We start from the raw sequence: 20,671 nt of genomic DNA, 5'->3' as shown, positions 1-20,671 counted from the left end.
TTTATAATTTTTAATATTGTAGCTCCACCGTGAAAAAGAAGAATTTTAATTAATATTTTTGAGTTGGCAGTCGGCCATAAACCATGAATAATTAGGGATTATATTTATCCCGCCTAATACTCAATTATGTTTCTCCTTTTTAAAACTAAACATAATAAGAAAAAGACACTCAATAGACATCTTATATACAACAATCGAAACTATTCCCTTGTCTCAATATACTAGTAAAAAAAGCCCAACATTAATAAAGTTATATTGTTACTCTCTCCGTCCCATATTAGATGAGAATCTTACTAAAAATATTATTTTCATATTATTTGAGCACTTATTAAATTAGGATAGAATTAATTAATTCTTTTCCATTTTATTCCTATAATTAATATGACCATTCCTATATTGTATGTGTATTTTTGTAACTCATTTCAATGTGCATTGATATAAACAAAAGGCAAAATAGTGAAGTCTTCCAATTTATTAATGATTTCTTAATCACCGTGTAAAGTTGGAAGTGCCCATCGAATATGGGACGGAGGGAGTATAGTTTATATATTGTTATAAAATTAGTAAAGATTGTTATAATATATTTTGCTCATAAGTGAGCTAATATAGAAACTTATTTGTCATTTGTTTTTTTAATTTCAATTTTAAATAGCAAATAAATGTAGCGATAAGATTGAGGGTAGAAATGAAGCATATCTTTCTAAATTTAAGTAAAAATAAACAGAGTAGAAGTAACATTAGGGTTATCGATAGGATGATTCATTCGGTTATTTTTAAAAAAATTATACCATTCAATTTTTCAGCTATTTTATAATGTATAACCAAAATTAAAATTTTAAAATCATCCCAATCCTAATTTATGTGACAGAAGCAGTACAAAAATTAGTCTTTTTTTTATTGTCTTGTAGATATTTTAAGTTATTATTTATTGTAAATTACAATACTTTTTATAAAAGTTTTTAATAACATATGTTACTTTTTATGATTGAGAGTTAAACCAACTTTTTTTTTGTATGTCTTTTAATTTTATATGTGTTTTGTCCTTTTCCATTTTCAAAAATCAATACTCTCTCCATTTTATTTTATATGTCATTTCTTTTTATAAATATATTGGTTATTCCCTCTTCTTATTGGAACACATGTTGACTTGTGGTGAATACTTATTCCCCCTTCTTATATAGTATAATTATGATACAGTTGAAATTTCGTGAATTAATTAAACTTTTTTTATCGGATCACAAATATATATATTAGTTATATAATTTATAATAATTTTTACATAGTTTTTAGATATATAAATTTTATTTCAAAAAAATTAAAACTTCCAATTATGTGATATAAATTGAGACGAAGTAAATAGACATTATCCTTCATATCAAAATCAAATTAGGTTAACTTAATAAAATCTCAACGATTAGACAAAATGCTTTTCAACTTAATGATAAAATGTTTTTAACTTTTTTCTTTTTTGTTGAAAATATGCATTTTTATTGAAAGTGAAATAGGAATAAAGAGTATATCATTACAAAAAAGAAATTAAGTAATGATCCATCTTTATTTATTTTGGTTTTCTATTTGGTGTTCAGTACTGACATTGAATTTCGATTAATTCGAAGTTGCACCAAGTAGGGTTCATTTGGACCAAATAACAACATTGAATCCTGATTAATTAAGATTCCTGTCAGTATTGTTCACTCACAGTAACGCTTTCTGTCAAAGATTTTAGTTTTTATATACAAAGCTCTAAATCAAAACCTTTAGTTAAGAAAGGAGCAACCTCATGCATTGTATCTCGTCCTTTTTGAATAGTAATGATCCTTCTTCACAAAATTTTATACACAATCAATAAAACTTTTTAATTAAATTTTTATTAATTGAGACTTTACGACTTTAATCAAGTCTAGTAATTGAAAAAGTAGTCCTCTAGCTTAAGTACGGGCAATCATCAAAATTTAGGTAGGCATTAGAAAAAACCTTAGTACAAAAATTAATAATTAAGAATAAATAAATTATTGAAGAAATGCAAGTAGGTTGACATAAGTTAAATATTAGGAGCTTAAGAAGAAAAAAAAGAGTCAATATAAGGCGTTCATGAAAGTATTTATTACTAATAAAATGAAAAATATTTTCAAAAAAGAGAGTGTGAAAGAAAAATATTCCAATATAAGTTGCCTGTAAAATACTCAAACGTTCACATTTTCACATTAATTACATTAAGAAAGTACATGACTTATTATTTAGCACATTTTAATTAACCTATAGTTTATTTCACTTCGCGTAACATTTTGATCAGTTTAAATTTTACTAATTTGTTCATTTAAATTTTAATACATTTAGACTTGACATTATGAAGTACATCAATAAGGTTCCAAATATTTAACGGTCATCGGATGAACAATTTTTTATAAGAAAATTTCATCAATGGTAGAAAATAGATATGAACAGAAATATATGAGAGAAAATTAATCTACAGTAAAAGTAAATTAAATTATTCTTTTGGACCACTAAGTAAAATCTTGACTCATACATATCACAACGTCGTGTTGTCAACTAAATAAGACGACTACTCGCCACACGCTACTAAACAACATTATTTAATTTTATAGAAACGCAATCGTGCAAATAAAAAAACGATGGAACATAATGCTCATTTACTTTTACCATAATGTGGTCATTGCATTCATTTAATAAATTCAAAGTCAATTGCGTTGTAAGAAAAATGTTGAGAAAAATCACCGTCTAAATCTAGTGTTCATATTTAACGGTCAAAATTTAATTTGTACTACGTACGGTTTAGTCAAAGGGATAAATGCTTTGTTTTATATTCATAGGTAGATTATTAATTAGGTTATTCTAATATTCTCCTCCGTTTACTTTTACTTGTCACTTATTTTAAATAGATTTTCATTTTTACTTATCACTTTTGACATATCAAGAAAACACAATAATTTTTTTCAATGTTTTACCATCAGCATTAAACACTTATTTTTCAAATCATTTTCTAAGACATCAATTAATAAGGGATATTTTGATAAAATATCTATATCATTAATTATTTTCTTAATGGATATGACAAGTTAAATTGGTGACAAGTAAAAATGAACGGATAGAGTATTTATGTGTTTTCATTAGAGTGACACAACTCGAGGCACAAGAAATTTTATATTTATGTAAGATTCGAATATAAATCGCACCCCAGTTAAGGATGTAAAAACCTAATCTAATATAAATATTAGAGACTCAAACAATTATTATTCTAACAAAGAAAAAAAAAGTCACAATGAAATCATATAGGAACTACTAAAATGGTGAAAACTTTTTCGTATTTAATATTTAAATCAAATCATACTAATTACTTCATTTATAATTCATCTTTCAAAACAAAATACCTTGACTCGAATAAAAAACCTAAATTGCTCATTTAACCACCCTTTGTGAATTCGTTCTTTTCCTTCTTTGGGGTCGATAAAAGTCGTGGTAGTAATTTTACAAAATAAATTAATTAGAAACACAAATTTGTTTAGACAAAAGCTACTTGCATACATAAGCAATTACATAATCAAATTAAGGAATCTTAGGTAGGCAAAGAGGATTTTCCAGAGAGTTATTAATATATATTCTATAAAGAATTAATAAGTTTTTCCATCAATTCAAATATTATTACTATATATTACTATTATATATTAGAAGACTCTGGGAATGACTACCATTGTGCCAATAAGATCTCTACAAATGTCCAATATATTTATAAAATATATAAGTGGGCCCCACCACCTTCCACTTAAATACTACATATTATATATTATTAATTACTATACTATAAATCACTACTAATATCCAATATATTTATCAAACTATATAAGTGGGCCCCACCACCTTCCACTTAAATACTACATATTATATATTAATTACTATACCATAAATGACTTAAATACTCCATATTATCTATTACAATAATTAACAATTATTTGACACTTTAAATTCTATCTATGCCATATAAATTAGGATAAAAAACCTAACATATAATATTTAAAAATAATATAAGTAATACTATACATTACAATAATTAACAACTTAATTATTTAAAACTTATATAAAAAATTTAATTGACTCTCTAAATTCTATTGGTACCACATAAAATGGATTATATGATAAACATATATTGTTTGAAATTGACGAAAAAGAAACAATAAATTACAATAATTAATAAAAAAAATAGTCGACGAAATTGACGAAAAACAAATTATAAATTACAATAATTAACAAAATAAATCTCTCGACTCCAACAAATCTATCAATTAATGCCACATAAATTGGGACATGGCAAATAACATATATTATTAAAAAATTAGGTTCAAAATGTACTATAAAATACAATAATTAACAACTTAATATATTAAAGAGACATATAAAAAATGGTTAATATTTGAAATTCTGCATGTGCCACATAAATTAGAACAAATAGAGTAATAAATATTATTTTCAAAATTATGTAAAAAAAAAGTACTACAAATCACAATAGCTAACAATTTAAAATATTTTTAAAATCATATAAAAATTTCAATAACTTCTCAAATTCCATAATATAACACTTAAATACTACATATTATATATTAATTATACTATACTATAAATGACTTAAATACTCCATATTATCTATTACAATAATTAACAATTATTTGACACTTTAAATTCTATCAATGCCATATAAATTAGGATAAAAAACCTAACATATAATATTTAAATATATTTAAAAATACTATAAGTAATACTATACATTACAATAATTAACAGCTTAATTATTTAAAACTTATATACAAAATTTAATTGACTCTCTAAATTCTATTGGTACCACATAAAATGGATTATATGATAAACATATATTGTTTGAAATTGACGAAAAAGAAACAATAAATTACAATAATTAATAAAAAAAATAGTCGACGAAATTGACGAAAAACAAATTATAAATTACAATAATTAACAAAATAAATCTCTCGACTCCAACAAATCTATCAATTAATGCCACATAAATTGGGACATGGCAAATAACAGATATTATTAAAAAATTAGGTTCAAAATGTACTATAAAATACAATAATTAACAACTTAATATATTAAAGAGACATATAAAAAATGGTTAATATTTGAAATTCTGCATGTGCCACATAAATTAGAACAAATAGAGTAATAAATATTATTTTCAAAATTATGTAAAAAAAAAGTACTACAAATCACAATAGCTAACAATTTAAAATATTTTTAAAATCATATAAAAATTTCAATAACTTCTCAAATTCCATAATATAACACTTAAATACTACATATTATATATTAATTATACTATACTATAAATGACTTAAATACTCCATATTATCTATTACAATAATTAACAATTATTTGACACTTTAAATTCTATCAATGCCATATAAATTAGGATAAAAAACCTAACATATAATATTTAAATATATTTAAAAATACTATAAGTAATACTATACATTACAATAATTAACAGCTTAATTATTTAAAACTTATATACAAAATTTAATTGACTCTCTAAATTCTATTGGTACCACATAAAATGGATTATATGATAAACATATATTGTTTGAAATTGACGAAAAAGAAACAATAAATTACAATAATTAATAAAAAAAATAGTCGACGAAATTGACGAAAAACAAATTATAAATTACAATAATTAACAAAATAAATCTCTCGACTCCAACAAATCTATCAATTAATGCCACATAAATTGGGACATGGCAAATAACAGATATTATTAAAAAATTAGGTTCAAAATGTACTATAAAATACAATAATTAACAACTTAATATATTAAAGAGACATATAAAAAATGGTTAATATTTGAAATTCTGCATGTGCCACATAAATTAGAACAAATAGAGTAATAAATATTATTTTCAAAATTATGTTAAAAAAAAGTACTACAAATCACAATAGCTAACAATTTAAAATATTTTTAAAATCATATAAAAATTTCAATAACTTCTCAAATTCCATAATATAACACTTAAATACTACATATTATATATTAATTATACTATACTATAAATGACTTAAATACTCCATATTATCTATTACAATAATTAACAATTATTTGACACTTTAAATTCTATCAATGCCATATAAATTAGGATAAAAAACCTAACATATAATATTTAAATATATTTAAAAATACTATAAGTAATACTATACATTACAATAATTAACAGCTTAATTATTTAAAACTTATATACAAAATTTAATTGACTCTCTAAATTCTATTGGTACCACATAAAATGGATTATATGATAAACATATATTGTTTGAAATTGACGAAAAAGAAACAATAAATTACAATAATTAATAAAAAAAATAGTCGACGAAATTGACGAAAAACAAATTATAAATTACAATAATTAACAAAATAAATCTCTCGACTCCAACAAATCTATCAATTAATGCCACATAAATTGGGACATGGCAAATAACATATATTATTAAAAAATTAGGTTCAAAATGTACTATAAAATACAATAATTAACAACTTAATATATTAAAGAGACATATAAAAAAGGGTTAATATTTGAAATTCTGCATCTGCCACATAAATTAGAACAAATAGATTAATAAATATTATTTTCAAAATTATGTTAAAAAAAGTACTACAAATCACAATAGCTAACAATTTAAAATATTTTTAAAATCATATAAAAATTTCAATAACTTCTCAAATTCCATAATATGACATAAATTTAAAAAAAAAATGTTATAAATCATAATAAATAGTACAATATTTTAACTACTTTAAAAGTATTATAAATTGTAATAAATAATACAACAATTTAAATTACTTATTACTTAAAATTTAACGACTTAAAAATATTTTTTTAAATGTATTAAAATTTTGGTTAATTGTCAAAACTTTACATGTGCCACATAAATTGGGACATGGCAAATAACATATATTATTAAAAAAATAGGTTCAAAATGTACAATAAAATACAATAATTAACAACTTAATATATTAAAGAGACATATAAAAAATGCTTAATATTTGAAATTCTGCGTGTGCCACATAAATTAGAACAAACAGAATAATAAATATTTTTTTCAAAATTATGTTAAAAAAAAGTACTACAAATCACAATAGCTAAAAATTTAAAATATTTTTAAAATCATATAAAAATTTCAATAACTTCTCAAATTTCATAATATGACATAAATTAAAATAATAAAAAATATATATATTGGGCCCCGTGCTGGCACGGGGTCCTATATCTAGTATATATATATAAGATTCGAATCTTCTCATCTAATTCATTAAAGATAAAGATCCACACACACGCAAAACCAAAGATATTCCTTTTGGCCAAAAGATGGATTTAGACTTTAATTTTAATTTCTTAAAACTTTTAATATTATAATTATTATAGTGTGGATATGTTCAAAATATATATATATTTATTAAAATATTAATATTTTAAATATATATATGATCAAAAATACTGAATTCAACTGAACTCAGATAAGTTACCTCCGTCTATAAGGTTGTTGGAAGAAACAAATTTCAAACCAAAAAGAAGACCCTGATTCGATCTCAAAGTTCATTAATTTATGATTTTCCAAGATCTCCCAAAAAACAAATAAATATAAAAGTAATAGGTGGTCCTTTTGTTTTAGAAAAAGAAAAAAATTGTGGGAAAGGAACAAATGGCTAAATATTAAAGTCAAAATTTACATCTTTAAGCAACATCTCTACCATAGAGAAAGTCACGCAATTTTCGAACATTATTTTTTTCTTTTGACTATATTCGATATTTATAGCTTATTGATTTAATTAATTCAAATTTATTCTAAGTAGATCGATAAATTATTTTTTACAATTATATTATTTCTAGGACTCAAATTCATAATTACTGTTCTAATTAAGGATGAAGAGACTCCGATAATCCCATCATATTCCTTGACGAGTTGGTCGTCTTGCTTAGCGTCATCAACCTAAGGGGAAAAACATAAAATAATCTATATAGCAAGTAGAATGAAAACCGCAATATTTCAACTAAATAGACCTAAAATTGACTTATAATTGTTCATCTAAAATCACACTTAATTACCAAAAATTCAAAATTAGGAAACTTAATTTCAAGATTTTGAACTAATTTGGACCCATAAATATGTCACTATTTTGTTAGTGTAAGACTTTATTCTATACAAAAATAAAAGCCATCTTTGAAATCTTCCTGATATATCAAGGCCCTATAATTCATAAATCATAAATATAAATCTTTTTTGATTAATTTCCCGATGTTTAGTACTCGTATTGTCACTCTTCCTCTCGACTAATCTAAATTCACACCGCATAAAAGCTTTTTTAAGCAGACAGTATATTCTTACAATTTTTTTATTCGAAGCGCAAACTGTGTTCTCTAATTAAGAAGCAGAGAACCCTCTCTATTCACCACAATCCTTATTGGTGGAATTCTTTATTATTGACTTAATTGCGACATTATGTTTTTGTTATTTCCTAACAACTAGGATGATTTGCAATTTGGTTCATTTAATAATTCCTACCTTGTGTCTTATTTAATAATATTTGATAGATATATTCTAACAAATATTTTTTTAAAAGAAATAAAACTGAACAAACGCACGAAGAGTCAATTAGTTAATTGTATTTGGAATAATATATGTTTCCAACAACATCATTGAATTTGTAATCATACCATATTCTTAGTTGGAAATATGATTAGGTTATCTAATTATCAATTTAAAAACCAACTAATATGACAATAGCAACTAGCATACTTTTTTGGTTAAACTCATTGTATGAGACTTACCTAGTGTGGTTAGTTTACCTTTCTGATGTTGTTTTAGACAATAATATGAAACTGTGGATTTTTCTTGTCAATCAAAGAAATTAACTAACAAGATTTCAAATAAATATCACTTAAGACGTTTTATTTTTCTGGTCAAAATTTTAAAAATATTACTCCTTAGTTCACACCATGGAAAAATGTAGCTACATAGAGTATTATTCTTGTAACAATTAATGCTGTTTATTACACATATAACTCTGGTATCAAAGTCAGTGTTGCAAAGTTTGAAAAAACTATAGTATTATAAAATGAGTTAATTTTTGTAGATGAGGAACTATATCATTAATGCAACAACAACTCAATAGATCGTCCATTAAAAAGAAATGTAATAAAACATGATTAAAAGAAAAATAATAACAACAAAATTGAAAGACCATCAACGTAAATGAAACAACAAATAGTAATAAAAAATTAAAAATAAGATAGTATGCGAAAATTGAAGAAAAAGTATCTATTTTGTTCTTTAACCTCCTAATAAAGATTTAAAATGAGGGGATAATTTTAAAACATAATTTAATAGGAGTACTACATAAAATAGTTGAGGCGTACGGCAAACTAGCTCGGACACCACCTTCGTCAAAAACAACTAATACAATTTTTTTATTATTATTTTGCAATTATGTTACAAAATACTACAACTTGTATACGAAAAAGACTTTTTTTTTTAAAAAAAATGAATGGTGATAAAAATATATGTTTTATTCTATGCATAGTCAAGAGGTATATCTATCTGTATACATTCTTAAATGGATTGCGTCATATGTGAGTTTGCATTATTTTTTTCGTTTATCACCGGATTTTTTATCCCCCCCGCGCATTGGTGGAAAATTTGTACAATATAGAATATTATTTTTTTCATTCATTTTCGCAATCAAATTAGCTCACTGGAAAAATGGATGGTGAGAAATAGATTTTCATTAAAATAGTAGAAAGTTTCCTAATTTTTTCATATGAAACAATTATTCTTTTTCACATTGATTCAATCGAAATATATGTGGGAATAGCACTGAACATTTTTCAGTGAAAAAATAGTAATTTTTTTAGTTGTGTGCATTGCTTGAGTGTTGTGCTTCCATCATAATTTTTTCCTTACACAGGATTCAAGAAACCTCTAATTAACAATAGGGGGATTCCAATCATCCCACCACAATTCAGCATCCCGTAGCAATTTTTATTTTCTAAATTATATTATCATAGATCAGAGTAAACTTTAATTCTAAATGATTTTATTTAATTATTATTATATAACAAAAAATATATTTTAGTCTGATTATGCCAAAGTTACTTCTACTCTTCTAATTTTGCATTTAGTCAATGATAGTATTCTAAATGTTTGGCATCCTCCACTATTTTTTTTTAATTATCTAATTTAATTTCTAGTTGGGACTGAGGAAGGTTTAATTTCCCCTTGGAAATTGCGACTTAATTTATTAAATTAGTATAAAATGCACTTGATAATATTTGACTTTCGTAATTAATATATGTAATTTGTCTATTTCTCATATATGAACTTATAAGTTATTATTTGACTCGAGAGAAAGTTCATAGAGTAACTCGACGTCTTAATCAGTTAGGTAGAATGATTATTGTAAAGAAAATATCAAAGTTATCTCTGTTATCTTTAGACTACGCGTTTGAATCGTAAAAATAATTATTAATATTTACATCATGATAAGTTATCTGCATTAGTAGTACTTGAGATGCGGGTCTTCACAGGTTTGATTATGCAAAATGCTTTATGCACCAGATTGATTGTTTCAATACCCAACAATAAGTTAATGAAATTTCAAGTATATATAAAACTAAAATTAGAAAAGAGTCGTACACTTTTGTATTATCATCCATAACATAAATATATTTGATGAGGCTTTTTATGTAATTTGTCTCCATAAACATATCTGTTTTATTTTTATTTTTTATTGTCCATGAACTATAGTAACAACTCTACCATCTAAACTTCTATAGGCGATACAAAAAAAAAAAAAAGTGACTGGCCAATCAAAAGAAAGAGCTTAATTTTGCTCTCCTTTGAAAAGTTAATAACAATAACTGTCACCGCTAAAAACACGTGAATTTCAATTTTCATTTCTAATGAAATGTTCGTCGAAAATTCACGTTTTTTTTAATAATAGTGTGTTATCTCAAACTTCCAACACTTGTGACCAATCTTGGGAAATGGTGGTGTTGTTCATGTCACTAACATCATCATCATTGAGTAAGTAATCTAAAGTGCTTCTGAAATCATCATCTGCCCAACTAATTTCCAAGTCGAAATCACATTGCCAATTTGGTAAAAAGTCTTCAAGAATATTGATGGATGATTGAGAAGAAAATGAAGATGTTGATGATGTTGTTGATTCATGAGGGACTAAAATTTCATTTGGTGAAATTAAGGGGATTTCATTAGTACAAAAGTCATCATTCATGACTTCATCAATTGAGTTGATGTTTTTTGTACAAGTCCCAATGTTCTCATTTTCTTGCGGACTCAGATTTGTTTGAGACTGAGGCATAATTATCGTTGTTATCGTCGTACCGATGTTCTTGTTTTCTTCTTGTTTTGCTTCTGATTTGATTTCTACAATTGGTTCCTCTATAGGAATTTGTGTTTCTTGTTGAATAATTGGTTGATTTTTTGTTAGTTGGTCACTAGTAATTGGATTGTGAGTGGTTGGATCAATTCCCATTTTCTTGAGCTTCTTCTTAATATGTGTATTCCAGTGGTTCTTAATTTCATTATCAGTTCTTCCTGGCAGATGAGAAGCAATTTTAGACCACCTGAAAATAATTTTGGATAATCAAATGAAATGAGAAACAATTTTCACAAAATAAAATAAGAATTTAATTTATATATCGATATAGTGCTAAGAATCTTGCAATGTATATTTATTAGTATAAATTAACATGTTATAGCGAACATATTTATAATAAGCTACTACTCATATCAGAATAGACTCCCTTGAAGTGCAATTCTTCCTCGAACGTGTATAAATGCAGAGATGCTTTATGCACTAAATTATTATTTTTTATATTGAAAAGTTTCACTTACCTTTTTCCCCACTTATCTAAAAAATAGTGTAATGAATAGCCAAAAATAAAATTAATGTATACAAAATTAGAAAGTGAAAAAAAAGGTATACAGTGGAGTATGGGTGCCTAAAATTGAGTTGAAATTGTTGTCTGCCACTTCAAACTATCATTTGAAGTCACTCCTTTTCTTTTTCTTTGTTAGAAGTTTCTTTAAATAAGCTCCACATGTAACATATATATATGTCATAACAAATACAAAATTTAAACGTTGTGAATTTCTAAAAAAAATGAGGTTCTATTTATAATTATTTTTTTCACGTTCACACACATATATATAAAGGTAGACACAAAAAAAAGAAATAGATTATGATAATATCGCGAAGCTATGATTGAATCCCAAAATGCTAACTCCGACATAGTATAAATAGGTTAAATTGAATTCCGTTAATGACTCCGACATAATATGAATGGAGAAAAAATGTACCTATTGCCAAGTTGAGCATGAAGATCAATAACCATTTTTTCTTCATATTCTGATAAAAGTCCCCTTTTCAAATCTGGTCTTAGATAATTTGTCCATCTCAATCTACAACTCTTTCCACATCTCAATAGCCCTGCGCAAAATATGACATCCACCAAAATTATTATTATTATTTTTCTAAAAAATAAACTCACCAACATAAATAATAAAAAAATAATAAATTAAATAAAAACAAGATTACAAGAATCATAGTATTTCTGAGTTATCTGGTGAAGATATCTTCTATAAAGTCAATAAATTTATTATCTGTAATTTTTATTTTATTTTATTTAATAAAAAACCAATTTTATTAACAAAACCATATATTTTCTCCCATGTTTGGATTTCTTTATGAGAATTGGACCAATGGGGTTGGTACAATCATTGAAATTAACAATTCCTTTTTATTTCAAAGATGTTGAGAGCTCGGAATCTCCTTTATCGAAAAATATACTGTTTAAATAAAAAAAAACAAGTTTCCCTCTTCATACATCATAAATTGTTGAATTTCTCTGACATAAAAGAAAGATTCTAATGTAGCAATTACTTTACGTCACAAGTATAAATCTAAGTCACAAATGTGACGTTTTAATAATTTTCTAAATTACATGATATAATTAAATTTTTTACTCCGATACTGTTCGATCGTAAATAAAAGAGGAAGAATGAGAAAGGAAAAAACCTGCAAGTTTAGGGAGAGATCTCCAACAACATTGACCATTATTAAGGATGAAATTAGTAAGCTTCTTGTCTTCCTCAGATGACCATGGACCTTTTTTCACTACATTTTTGTCACAACAAGGTTGTCTCCCCATGTTCTTTCAAGAAATAAAACTATAAAAATATAAACTTTGGGATAAAATGTTATAACCTATAGTTTTATCAAAGGCAATATTGTTGAGAGAGAAATAAAGTTTTTTTTTTTTTTGTAGAAGAGAAGAAAAGAGAAGAGATGTCCTATTGAAGACTAGCACCAAATGCCACCTACATATATATAATCAAAATCAACACACACCTAAATTTCAAGATTTTTATATTATCATGGTAGTTTAATTATTAATCTATTATGGTAAGTTAATTACTATTTATCATGTTTAGGACCTATAAATGTTTATTTTTTATTATAGAAATTTACTTGTGATTATTCAATAAGCAACTATGGAGTGTTTTGTGCTATTGACTATGGTTTCAGCGAAATTTAATTTTTTTTTGACTAAGATTAGTATTTTAGAAGAAAAAGGTATAAAGATAAATTCTGAATTTGAGTTTATTAGTTCTGAATGCATGTATTTATTGACCATTTGAATTAGTTTTATATTTATACATATTTATATTATTAATTTTTAAAATATAAATATAGCCAAATGACTAGTTTTCACATTCTTTATATTTCTTTTTTGGTTGCTTATTTTGAAATTATTTGATTATTTTCTTAAAAAAATATTTAGGCTTTCTCTACACGTGTCACTTGGTCATGCAGCGCGTACTAGCGCGTGCCCTTGTTTACCTTCTGAAAACGCCACTTTAACATCTCCTTTCCTCTCATAGGGGTAAAGTATGTTTTAAATTATATTTGATTAAAAAAACAAATTTATGTACTTAAATTATAACTTTTAAAATAGTTTTCTATACCTTGACTATATAAGATAATTTTTAAATTTTTAGTGTAATTAAATATGACACAAAATCTATTGTTAACAAAAAGAATATAATTAATAGATTAGATACGAGTATACACATAATTTGACTAACATTGATGATACGATAATAATTGATTATACATGTTATCTCATGTTAAAATTTATTGACAGTGTAAAAATATTCTTTTACACGATTCCTTGAGTTAATTTTAAGTAGAAAAAATTTGCTTTAAGATATTTATGTTGAATTAATAGACACATATGTATCATGTATTTGATCATAGACTTTACACTTAATCATGGTAATTAGTTGATGTGCATTTTCGTTTTGATAAATTACTTAACTACAATAAATTAACATGATTTGTTATAAACGTCTACTAGAAATATTTACCTTAAAATCATCTGTATGAGTTCTCATTATACGTATAATGTGAATAGGTCCTAGATAATTCTATGGTGGGTTCACAATGATTTTTAATTTTTTTTTTTCATTTTTACGTTGTCAATGAAGTTGAAAGAAACTGCCAACTTAACTTGATTTCTTGAAGTAAAATTCATCGAATAAAGGTAGATTGAAAACATTGATCTTACCTTATACATAAATTCAGGAGATCATATATAAAATAAAATAGAGAAAATGGTCTAAAACCCCCCCAACCTATACCTGAAATTTCAACTACACACTTCAACTTTACGGGTGTCCTATTACCCCCTTGAACTGTTTAAAACTGTAATAATTACATCCCTAAAAAGCCACAACCAGATCTGTCTTGGCCTGTGAACTTCACGTGTTTTACAGGTGAAACTTCAATTAATTTATTATTTTTTTTCAATTTTTTTATAATTTCTTTCCACTTTTTCCTATACTCTCCCAATTTCTTCAAATCTCTAAGGTAACTTCTTCCCCCAATTCTTTCAAATTCCTATGGAATTGTGAGGAACAAAGATGAATATTGATAGCGGGAGCTTGTCAACCGATATTCGAGTTTTGCTTGTCGGAGAACATTGAAAAATAATCTAAAAGGATCTGTGCATATCGCTACTATGTCGAAGTTTTGCTTTCTTCGCCGGAGCTCGCTGGTTGGAGCAGTGCAACTGCAAGATTTTGTTGTTGTTGTTGTAGTCGACATTGTTGTGAGGACAAAGGTAGGTCTTCATGGTGGTTGTCTCAGAATGGGAGAGAGATAAGAGGAGAGGGGAAGAGGAGAACCGGGTTTTGTTGGTGGTTTGGGTTTCGCCAGAGGCGGCGACGGTGGTGGTTGATGGTTGAGCAACAAAAGAGGGAGAACAAACGAAAGCACTAGCAATGCCATTAATGAAGGTCAATTGAGATTGAATCCTTTCATTGATTAATTGAAATTTGAGATTGATAATTAAAGGATCTACAATAAAAAGGAAAAAAAACATTCTCATTAGGGAGTTCAATTGAATTTAATGTAAACCCAATTTAAATTTTTTTTCAAATCTGATCCAGATTTCATTTTTGGATGATTGAAAAACATGTCATTTTATCTTTAATTGAATTGATTGTTTTTTCTAAGTTTTTTACATGAGAGTTTATAAGTTTGTGTGAAATCAACAATGGTGAATCCGGTATGAGAATTTGGTCTTTGTTGCTATGGAGAAGAAACAATGATTTATTTAAGGGTGGGGAAGGTAACTGTTGGAGAAAGAGGAAATTTTCGTCAAAATTCACCTTCTAATGCGCCTAGAGGAGGTGAGAACACCTCCTATGACAGGTCAGCACTTAAGTGTGCAGAAAATAGAGAAATATAAAGTTCAGGGGGGTAATAGAATGCCCTTAAAGTTGGAGTGTGTAGTTGGAATTTCGGATATAGATTGGGGGGGTAAAATTAAGACTCTTTAAAGTGCGTGTATATATTATAATTCATGTTCGAAATCTCTTGTATACCTTTTCAGTCGAGCTCGTCGTAAGGGGCTTGTTTAGTGCAGTTTATCTCTTTTGTGTGATTGTGGAGTAGAGTTTACACTATGAACGCCTGAAAATAGTAATTATCGGTTCCCCGGTAAAAAAAATAAAAATAAAAATATATATTTTTTAAAAAAAAATAAAAAAAAATATATATTACCCTTATTTAGAAATGGCACTTTTCAAGGACCAACACTGCATCATGTTGTTGTACCCAAGGAGAGGACCAACACTGCATCATGTTGTTGTACCCAAGGAAATAGTATTTGTACTGGCAATTTCCCACAATCACATCACCACGTGTATGCACCTTTTGTAGACATGTGTTATTTCTTGTAGTGTAGCTATGTGGGATACAACTGTTATCACCTCATTTTTCATTTATATTGGACCCATCTGCTAATACGTGTACTTTTGTGAGCAAATCACTTGTACTGAATTCTGGTAATCTTTTCCATCCCATTTATGTCTAAAGTGTACCATGAAACCCTTTAAATTTTATCTCAGTCTGGCCCAATTTCATTGGCTATAGCTACTTTATATCCACGTGGAAAGAAGTTAAAGCAGCTCTCCCTTTTCATCAAAACATATTCTCCATTTCTCTAGGACCAACACTGCATCACCCTATTGTACAAAATGCAAGGTCAATTGTACTAAAAAGATGGGTATTTAGGTACTTTAAATGCAATTGCAGAGGTTTCAAATTAGTCAAGTAAATGGCAAACACGTGTTATATTTGTGTCCACATTTTTCTTTCTTTACCTTCTGCTTCATCTTTCTCATTCTTCCTCTCTGCCTTTCCCAATCCTCACATCTCTCTAAAACAAAATTTATGCAGAAAATTTCAAATCAATAAGCCCAACAACTATTAGATGCTTCAAAGGTTTAAGGTGATCTAAAGTTCTCAATTTAGAGTTATAGCTCTCAATCTCTCCCAACTCACTCTCTTTCAAGATCTAAACGGGTCAGTTTTTTAGTCTTTTTCTGCATCTTTCACCACAATCAAAGATTTATTATTAATATTTGTGGTAATGGTAAAATTCCTGATTTTATCCTTTAAAGATTTTAGTTGTACTGGATGTAGTTTTTGTTGGAAATTTCGACTCAAAATCTTTGTTAATTTTATGATTTTTGATTAACTTTTTACTTGAATGTTCGTATGGGAGTTTGAGATGCCTCGAATTGAATTCATGAGTTTCAAAACTGAGCCTATTTATTCAAATTAGATTTTTGGAGTTTGTTTCCATTTATTATTCAATGAATTAAGTTTTACCCATTACTTAAGATTCTGAAGATCCATTTATGTTGAATAGAAGAAATTGTGAATTAGTTATACAGCCGAAACTATTGTATGTTCATGATGGTGCCCATAACTTTTTTCGTTTTGATATGGTAATTCCCGTTGCCCCTCCCCCCACACATACCTTTTTTAATTTTTTCTCGACTGATTTGCTTCAGTTTAGTTCTATTACTCTTTCTGCTAGATATATGCATGCATGTCATTTACAAGTTCGAACCTTTACAACAGATCTTGTTGATTGGGTATTTCGGATTTCTTGACATCGCAGGCCAAATTCGCCCATGAATTCTGGCAGAGGAAACTGGAAGAGAACATGTTTGCAAGTTCTTAAATTAGTTGTTGAATTGGACGCTTAGTTAGTCAAAGTCGACAGTTGAAAGAGGTCAGTCCACCTGGTTTTTCTCAAAATAATTTGTCATTGATACAGTTCCATTGAAGCTAAATTTATCAAAATACATGTTCCCTCTATTAACTTTTTGCAAAATCTTTTGTTACTTGCAATGAAAAACGCTGAATTGATGATCAAACGATCAAATCCTATTAAATAGAGAGGCTTTAATTTGTAATTTTCTGATAAACCTGATTAGTTTACATTACAGATGTTGCACCAGTTCCCCATATGTTTACACATTCAGGTAATTCTTATCTGGCTTAAAATATCACATCAGTTGTATTTTCTGTTTTGAGAGATTCAATACTTATCTTTTGTGTGAACTTTGTGGGTTATTCTCAAATGAGTTTCATTTGACTTGTATTGCGCTCGAAGTCTATTTGAATGCTACTTGACTATCAAGAGAGGTGGGTAAATTGATTCAACTGATGCTGACATTTGGTATTAAATATATATTTGTAATTTCTAGGCATTTTGTATTACAATTTCGATTAGCAGTACGGTATTGAAGAGGAAATGAACGATGTGAAAAGGTGTGTTGGATTGATGTATAGTGAAAAATGGTAAGCTACTGACTAGGATGATTTTACAGGCATAATATCAAAAATGGAAGAAGTCAAAGTTGATGGTGTGTGAAATGTGAAGGACCAGTTTCTAAACATCATGCAACAAAACTAGCATAAGATAAGTTGTTTGGATAAGAATTGTATATTCTAGGATGCTCTCTTAATGTGTCAAATAAATGGTACAGAAGAAACTTTAAACTTGAGGTAATGTTCTATATTTAATGGCTACTTATGTTCAACTCTCCTTTATCCGGTAGATAGATGAGATCAATAAACATATTTCTAGATTTTTCTGACTTATGCATAGCAACAGATTTTTGACATGTCTCAAACTACCTTATTATACTTTTTCAGTAATTTAATTTTACTAATTGACGACTTCTTATGCTAATATTTTTCCACGCTCATCCAACATGCTTAGTACTATATAGTTAATGATGAGAACTTGGTCAATGTTGAATAATCTTATACATTTACAGGTAAAATAATCTGTCACTTTCTTTACGTTATCTTAGATAAATTTTGCTATAACTACATGATTTCAAAGATTATTTGTAATTTGTATATCTACGTCTTTATGGGTTTGGCATTTGTTGAAGAACTTTTCTTTTGCAGTGTGATATGTTAGTATATAAATGACCTTCTTATAGGATTATTAAATTGAGAAGGCAGTGACATTTTTATGTTTAGGCGAACTCGAATCATGTAGTCTACTCCCTGCCTTAAAAGGCTGTTTACAGTGAATAGAGTACTGACAATTGAATGTATTGATAACGAATCAATTATGACCGAAAAATGGAAGATTGGAACCTATGAGGAAGAGTGAATTTTCAAGTTGGATTAATATGTTTGATATTCAAATATATTACGTTATTTGAGATGATATTTTATCTGTGCATTTCAAGTTCATTTTTTTCGACTTATTTTTGAAAATTCTTGATTATTTGATGTAAATATGAGATTCATATCAAAGGTATTCTCTTCTACTGTATGAAAGAAATTCATGAGAATATTTTCAGTACTTTTGGTAATATGAGATTCATATTAAAGATGGTTTTGTGATCTTACAAATTCTTCTCCAAGACCCATTGAGTCATCTGCTTCTTCAGTTTAGTAGAAATTCTTTCATGGTATTGCATGAAACATTTGCCTAGTCTCTTATTGCTATCTGTACTAGCTTGAAAGGTATGGTTGTTCTCTTTTTCCCCGTCGTCCTTATCGAGAATTTCCCCTTTTTTCCACTTCGTTCGAAGATTACCATAGAGGCTTGACAACCATCCCTACTTGCACTTTTATAAAAAGATCGATAGTGGTTGTCAAGCTTGACTAATAGACATGGTTCCCCTAAAAGGAGAATGTTTGCCCTATGTTCCTTGGTAGCACAAACAAGCTCATGTGTTCAAAATCCTGTAACTCAAGGTGGAAACTTGTTGTTCTTGAATCTCACAAATTTATTAGGCATTTCACATTAGTCATATGACTTGAAGCTAACATGATTACTGGTTACTCTAGGATGATGATAACCCTTCGTTGTCAAATGCCTTTATGATGTCCTTAGAACTTTTCAAATTCTGATTTGTATAGTTATTCTACCATCTATTGTTGTGAGAAATGAGACTTGAGGCTCACTGCATTAAACATGGCAAGTGGCCAACATGTTTTAACAAGGTGTTGGCAACATATCGGGGATGTCACTAACATTGAAGAGTTCTCTTACTACTTTGGAGCTATTAATGCAAGGTAAACAAATCGATAGGAAAGGTGCCTGAAGGCTGAAATGAGACATGTTACATGTAATTTATTTTTTCCGACGTAAGGATAATCATGTAATTTCCCTTTTCCAATTTTTGTTTTTGCTTGCTGCATGTTTCCAAGGATTTATGCGGTGGATCTAATATCTTCCACATCTTTTGTTCTCCAAATCCTACTTCTATATTCCATGGAAAACAGCAGTCTCATTTCATCCCAATTTCAGAGAGGTTTGCTCCTTCCAACAACAAGAAGGAAAAGGTACACCACCTTATTTCCCCTGTTTTTTCTTCATGGATATTGTGGGTTTTCTTTTCAATCTCAACTGTTGCTTCTTAGATTTTTCAATCTCTTCATTGATATTGTGGGAAGTTTCTTCTTAGATTTGCAAAACTTTCTTATAGGGGGTGCGTTTTTGGCTTGATTCGTTGGGTTTATGTGTTCTTTAATGTTCTCTTTGCTAATCTAAATTAGCACCTTCTACATAAAGTCAATTTTTATTTAGTTTGTTTATTAATTTATGTGTGAACATTGCTTGCTGGAACGTGAGCTACTATTTGTTGGGAATTTCGATGAACAATAGGAAAACAAAAGGCCCTGCTTTCTTTCATAGCCAACTTTGCTTGCTTTCATGATCTTTTCCTCTAATATTGAAACAGC

The 20,671-nt window shown here is 27.4% G+C and overlaps 2 protein-coding genes and 1 long non-coding RNA gene across 5 annotated transcripts in view; 1 reads left to right on the top strand and 2 right to left on the bottom strand.

The window, feature by feature from the left end:
• LOC125856936 (very-long-chain (3R)-3-hydroxyacyl-CoA dehydratase PASTICCINO 2-like) overlaps positions 1 to 20,671 on the bottom strand; it is a 124,542-nt gene that overhangs the window by 74,133 nt on the left and 29,738 nt on the right. The window lies entirely within an intron of this gene.
• LOC125856920 (transcription factor MYB20-like) lies at positions 10,760 to 13,352 on the bottom strand. Its single transcript, XM_049536582.1, has 3 exons — positions 13,115 to 13,352; positions 12,397 to 12,526; positions 10,760 to 11,660 (listed from the first exon to the last, which is right to left on the bottom strand). The coding sequence occupies exons 1-3, from the start codon at positions 13,245 to 13,247 to the stop codon at positions 11,024 to 11,026; spliced, it is 900 nt and encodes a 299-aa protein (XP_049392539.1). The 5' UTR covers positions 13,248 to 13,352; the 3' UTR covers positions 10,760 to 11,023.
• LOC125856970 (uncharacterized) lies at positions 16,794 to 19,495 on the top strand. Of its 3 annotated transcripts, XR_007445578.1 has the most exons (4): positions 16,794 to 16,969; positions 17,574 to 17,687; positions 17,905 to 17,940; positions 18,289 to 19,495. It is a non-coding gene; the product is annotated as an uncharacterized LOC125856970 (long non-coding RNA). The 3 variants fall into 3 exon arrangements; XR_007445576.1 differs by lacking the exon at positions 17,905 to 17,940; XR_007445577.1 differs by lacking the exon at positions 17,905 to 17,940 and having other exon boundaries at positions 17,490 to 17,687.

This window comes from Solanum stenotomum, chromosome 2 (genome assembly GCF_019186545.1).
Source record: "Solanum stenotomum isolate F172 chromosome 2, ASM1918654v1, whole genome shotgun sequence".
Classification (NCBI taxonomy): domain Eukaryota; kingdom Viridiplantae; phylum Streptophyta; class Magnoliopsida; order Solanales; family Solanaceae; genus Solanum; species Solanum stenotomum.
Note: the sequence above shows the minus strand (reverse complement) of the source record. Positions and strands in the feature narration are given on the sequence as shown.

Coding starts and splice junctions, on each gene's coding strand:
- LOC125856920 (XM_049536582.1), bottom strand. CDS start 13,247: ATGGGGAGACAACCTTGTTGTGACAAAAATGTAGTGAAAAAAGGTCCA. Junction 12,527..13,114: donor ATCTCTCCCTAAACTTGCAG/GTTTTTTCCTTT, acceptor TATTTTGCGCAG/GGCTATTGAGATGTGGAAAG. Junction 11,661..12,396: donor CATGCTCAACTTGGCAATAG/GTACATTTTTTC, acceptor AATTATTTTCAG/GTGGTCTAAAATTGCTTCTC.